A 5,832-nucleotide genomic window follows, 5' to 3' on the forward strand; every position below is an offset into this window, starting at 1 on the left:
CACGCACACACACACGCAAACTCACAACACACGCACACACACACACACACACACAAACTCACAACACACACACACAACACACACACACACACACACACACACACCATCATCATCGCCTGTGATTTCTGCACACACACAAATTTATCAGCTTCATCATCATCGCCAGAAATTCAAACACACACAGACATGCATCTTCATCTTTATCATCATCATCATCGCCTGTGATTTCTGCGCACAGGTTTGTGTCGCCTTTAACTTTCATACTGTGATTTTTATTTTGTTTTTATCCAGTGAATTCTGTTCAATGATGCTGGCAGACAGTGTAGGGCAACTCTATTCATTTGTTGGTTAAATAATGAATAGAAATGACAAATACACTTCATTCATATTTCCTTGCATCAGGGTACGTTTGTAATTTGTAATGACTAGAATTCATTGCATTTCTTCAAACAAATCCATGATAAGCTGAATAACTCGGACTGGAGTTGAATGCAATGCTCCCAGAGGCGCGGTTTAAATAAAACATGCATTAAATATGTTCTAAAACTATGATTTGGATTTCTACACTCAATGAGCACAATTTAAAATAAGTTACCACAATTCTGCATGATGAAAATAATAAAAACACAAATCTGATTACTTTCACAGCAAAAATAACATTATTGAAATCAAGTATTTTTTCATCATAGTTGTACATTCGTTTTACTGCCTTAATTTATGCTGATTAGAATAATATCTATTTTAAAATGTATTATTATTATTATTATTATTATTTATTTAGTTTGTTTGTTTTTGTCCGGACAGGATTATCTTTAACACATAACAGTAATTTGAATCTAATCTAACAAACTCCAAAGTAAATTAGAAAAAAATGTGTTTAATTGTATAGAAAATGAGAGTTATTTTTTTGTATTATGTTAACATATTTCTGAAATATGAGCCAGACCGGTGAGTGTTTATCATCTCTTTTGCATTTGCTTAGAATACTGAACACTTAATACAGTTGTTTAAATAGAAAGAAAAAGCATTAACATCTTTCCAGTGTACAAGTGAATCACGTATTATCTGACACATAATACACATAATAATAATAGCAATAAAAAAATCAGGAAAATTAATATTTAACTGTATCGGTCATCATCCATAAATCTATTCATATCCATATGTCGTGCTAATTTAAAATATTAAAAATGAACCACAAACAAGTCATTCTTTTGGGAAATGAAGGCACAATTAAGCATCGTTACTAAGTGTTCCAGTCTCAGTGTTTTCTTCTCAACCCGTGAATAAGCGGAGCTCAAACTCAGTCAAACGAGGCTTTAACTGTTGATTTATTTCAGCGTGTAGCTCGGCATCAGACGAAAGCTCACTAGCATCACAGGCCATTCATCATGATCCAGTCATTTCTATCATCTCCCGCGTTCAGCTCGACCGGTGTTAATGTGAGATGCATGCACTCACCCGCCGTCAGCGCGAGCATCAGTAGAGTCGCACACCGCCGCATCCCGGAGCCGCTCAGCGCCGCGCCGACGCGTCCATCCCGCGAGCGACCGCCGCACGAGACGCTCACTTCATCACGCACGCGTTCCTCGCGGCTGCACGGCAGATAACAGCTGCTCTCCAGCGCTCCAGAGCCAACGCGGACTGCTGAGGCAGAGACACCAACATTTACATATTTGATTGCCCGTATCTTAATGGAAGATGTGTCATAATAGCAACACTGTGAATGCAAATTAAACAATTTCACTCAATATTCGTTTTTACTAAATAATAAACAAGAATGACAGGATTGGTATTGAATGTAAATAATAACACGAGCATCAACATGCCACTCGCGTCCCATCAAACTTATAAAAACTGTAACTTTTACTCCACAGATCTAGAAACATGACAGTGTCCACAAACAGACATCACTTTGATATTCAGCCTGGTACAGTTGTTCAGATCGCGAGGACACTTGGGTCAGAGCTCTTCAGACATGCATCAGTCTCCGAGGCTACTGTGGTTCACTGACCGCATCTGTCAAATTACACCAACTCTCATCACTTCCACACAAACACCACCAGCACCTCATGTGCTACACGAGCTGGTTCACTCACTAACTGTTACGCTTAAGTTCAAAACCTAGCACAGTCACAAAAAGAATAATCGGCAACATTTCTACAGTAATATCATATAGAAAAATGTTCTGAATGAAATACTATGAAAGCAGATGCTGAACATCTTCACAAGTGCTAGTCTTTCACGTGCATTACTGTACAAGAGAGGACAACCTGGGAATAATTCTGTACTATACTGTAAACATGGAGCATGTAAGATATACGGCAGTCCATTATAAACAGTATTATTCTCGTTTTGTGAAGAACCTTTACGAAAGCAAACACGGTATAACGCTTCTGTTGTTGGTGTTGTTAGGTTGTTGTGTAATGAGTGATAAAGTGAAACTCTTAGCTAGAGTTATGTTAGAATGAGCTGATTTGAGGCATTAATGAAGTGTTTCGGTAGCTTTACTGAATGTGGGGTGAACGGCTGTGTCAAGCTGGACCCTAACCCTAACCCTAACCCTAAGACTGTGTGAAGAACATTGAGAAATGTGTCCTAATGACTAAAGAACTGTAGACAGTCACAGATCACTATATTCCACAGACACACTATTAAATCAGAAAATAGATCTGCTTTTCCTTCTCTCTGCTGCTATTTTAGCTTTTACGTGTGTGTCTGTGATAAACGTTATTGCTCTGGCAAAGTGAAACTTCAGATAGACAGAGACCGTCTTAAAGCTCATTAATGTCTTCCTCTGTTTATTTTATTTGATCTTCTGCATTACAATTATTATTCTATTAACATTCTGTCAGAGAGAGAGAGAGAATCACACACACACACACACACTAATATCATGTGTGAACAGGTCTTACAGGGTGTCTCCAAATGAGTGCTGGTGTGTGTGTGTGTGTGTGATTCTCTCTCTCTCTCTGTATGTGTGTGTGTGTTTGTCTGTGTGTGTGTGTGTGTGTGTATAATTCTCTCTCTCTTTCTGTATGTGTGTGTTTGTCTGTGTGTGTGTGTGTGATAGGCTCTCTCTCTCTGAGTGTGTGTGTGTGTGCGTGTCAGAGTGATGAATGAGGGTATGTATGTGTTGTGAGGATTGTGACAGCAGAAGTGGGAGTTTACGTCTCTTTCTTGAGTGTCTGTGAAAGGTTGTTAAACACACTTTAATCACACACACACACACACACACACACACACACTCACACACACATGTTTTTATGGTTTATGGGGACTCTCCATAGGTGTAATGGTTTTTATACTGTACAGACCATATATTCTATTGTCCTACACCAACCCTACCCCTAAACCTACCCCTCACAGGAGACTTTCTGCATTTTTAGATTTTCAAAAAACTTCATTCTGTGTGATTTATAAGCCTTTTGAATTATGGGGACACTGAAAATGTCCTCATAAATTCCCTTCTCGTTGTAATACCTATGTCATACCCATGTTATTATACAAATTTGTGTCCTCATAAACCACATAAACATGCACACACGCACACACACACACTCACACACACACACACACACCTCCTGTTAAGAGCACTTTATGCATTGCTGTATTTTAGGAGCTGATGAATGATGAAGGATTCTGATGGTTTATCTGTAAAGAGATCAACTCGCTCCTCTGGTCTGGATCTGCAGACACAAAGCAAGCACTCAGAGACCTCAAGCTCTGAAAGAAACACCATCAAACAGAGACACTGTTCATAGCTTTACACGCTGCTAACTCTTCTGTTAACTAACCGTTCTGTCATTGAGTGCACATCAGAAGAAGCATGAAAGCATCATAAAAGCGGCTCATACGACTGACGCTCTTCACATCTTCACCAAGTGTTTACTGATGATAATGTCTTCCTCCAGTGAACCGAATCACTGATTCAGTGAGCCAATGACTGGAACAGGACTGATTCATGATGAGAGATCCCACTCAAAATCAGATTCATTCACGAATCAGACGGGTGTCCAGTGACAGCTGAGCCACACATCTGATGAATAATCAGTTCAGCCGCTCCTCACACGAACAATCAGACCACTTCAGAAGACATGACAGCACTAATGATTCACTTTCCTTTAATAGAAAAGAGCAAGACGTCAATGTCAAAACAGGTTCAGATCAAAGTGAGGCTGAATAAATGCTGAATTCATTCTGTTAGCAGCACCTTTTCCTCCCACAGTTAGTTCAAGAGAATTTACAAATCACAGCACACAAAAACATCGCTAACCTTGTGTGTGTGTGTGTGTGTGTGTGTGTGTGTGTGTCTTGGTGATTTCACGCTGCTTGCATTTAATCAGTAAGTCGTCCACTGTTAAATACTGGGAAGAAAATATCACATGACACGGCAGGGCAAACCGATCGAAAGCAATTAGACAGAGGAGCAATCTGAATTATAGCGGCGCAGAGATACTGGACCCTCAGGCCAACACACACACACACACACACACACACACACACATCACCTCACACGGCCGTAATCACAAGACAATTAAGTTTAAAACCAGAGTGTATCAGGTAATTATTTTATAACAGAGGAAGACGAGGACGAACAGGAGAGAGGAAGGAGTAAAGCCGTCAGAAAACCACCATTATATTCACCACCGCTCATGACATTTACGGTGTCGAAAATCACAGCACAGCCTTCAGTTCCTGCGGAGAGAAATGAAGTCTGTGTGTTTGTGAGGAAAATCACTTGTTTTTTCATTTAGCAGACACTTATATCTAAAGCCATTCAAAGAAAAGACAGGAAAAGAGTGGATGTTACCAGAGCTGCTTCTCCAGATGTCAGTTCTGGAAACCGTCTTTATCGTGCCTTCAGTGTCCTTCAATACACCCGTGCTTTGCTCTTTGGAGAAGTTTCTGTATGATTATGTCGGTAGAAAATGAATATGTAATTGAGTTTATAACTGAAGCAGTGAGCCCATCATATCTGTTCAGAGGATTTTAACGCAGTTTTCACTGCGAGCACAAACACTGCAGAAGAGCCGGATATAAGACATGTGCATCACGTCTGTGATTTATGAGTGCAGAGATGAGAAGAGCCATATTCAGTCTCAGATGATGAAAGAGAGAAGGTACGGACACAATGATGAGAACGCTGATCAGAAATGATGTTCTGGACTGTCGAGAGCGCACAGCAGAGTCTTCAGCGTGAAATCAGCTCCTTCATTAGTGTAGATTGTGTGTGTGTGTGTGTGTATGTGTGTGTGATGTAGATATAGCGTCTCTGTGCTTTTGGCAGCGGTGTTTTATTAAAGAGGCTTTTGTTAACTGGAGAGCTCCTGATAACTGCAGCTCTTCTCCATATCTCTCATCCACATCAGCAGACCCTGTTTCTCCATACAGCAGCCTCAGCCCGTCTCTCTCTTCATCTCTCCTTGACAAGAAAAACCTTCACAAGGGCATACAAGATGAATAGCCTTTCTGCACAGAGGAAAATACCCTTTATTATTAGCCACCGGTTCCTAAAACACACACACACACACACACACACACACACACACACAGAGAGAGAGAGAGAGAGAGAGAGAGAGAGAGAGAGAGAGAGAGAGAGAGAGAGAGAGAGAGAGAGAGAGAGAGAGAGAGAGAGAGAGAGAGAGAGAGAGAGAGAGAGAGAGAGAGAGAGAGAGAGAGAGAGAGAGAGAGAGAGAGAGAGAGAGAGAGAGAGAGAGAGAGAGAGAGAGAGAGAGAGAGAGAGAGAGAGAGAGAGAGAGAGAGAGAGAGAGAGAGAGAGAGAGAGAGAGAGAGAGAGAGAGAGAGAGAGAGAGAGAGAGAGAGAGAGAG

The 5,832-nt window shown here is 40.8% G+C and overlaps 1 protein-coding gene across 1 annotated transcript in view; it reads right to left on the minus strand.

Annotated features, from left to right (window-relative positions):
- The window catches only part of LOC107573875 (ly6/PLAUR domain-containing protein 1-like), a 6,216-nt gene extending 4,612 nt beyond the window's left edge, over nucleotides 1–1,604 (minus strand). The window contains exon 1 of the mRNA XM_016260334.1: nucleotides 1,462–1,604. Coding sequence (XP_016115820.1) covers nucleotides 1,462–1,504 — 43 coding nt within the window. The 5' untranslated portion in view covers nucleotides 1,505–1,604. The remainder of the gene's footprint in view (nucleotides 1–1,461) is intronic.
- Between the last annotated feature and the right edge of the window lie 4,228 nt (nucleotides 1,605–5,832).

The sequence above is a fragment of the Sinocyclocheilus grahami genome, unplaced genomic scaffold, assembly GCF_001515645.1.
Source record: "Sinocyclocheilus grahami isolate Dianchi unplaced genomic scaffold, SAMN03320097.WGS_v1.1 scaffold2057.1, whole genome shotgun sequence".
NCBI classification, from domain to species: domain Eukaryota; kingdom Metazoa; phylum Chordata; class Actinopteri; order Cypriniformes; family Cyprinidae; genus Sinocyclocheilus; species Sinocyclocheilus grahami.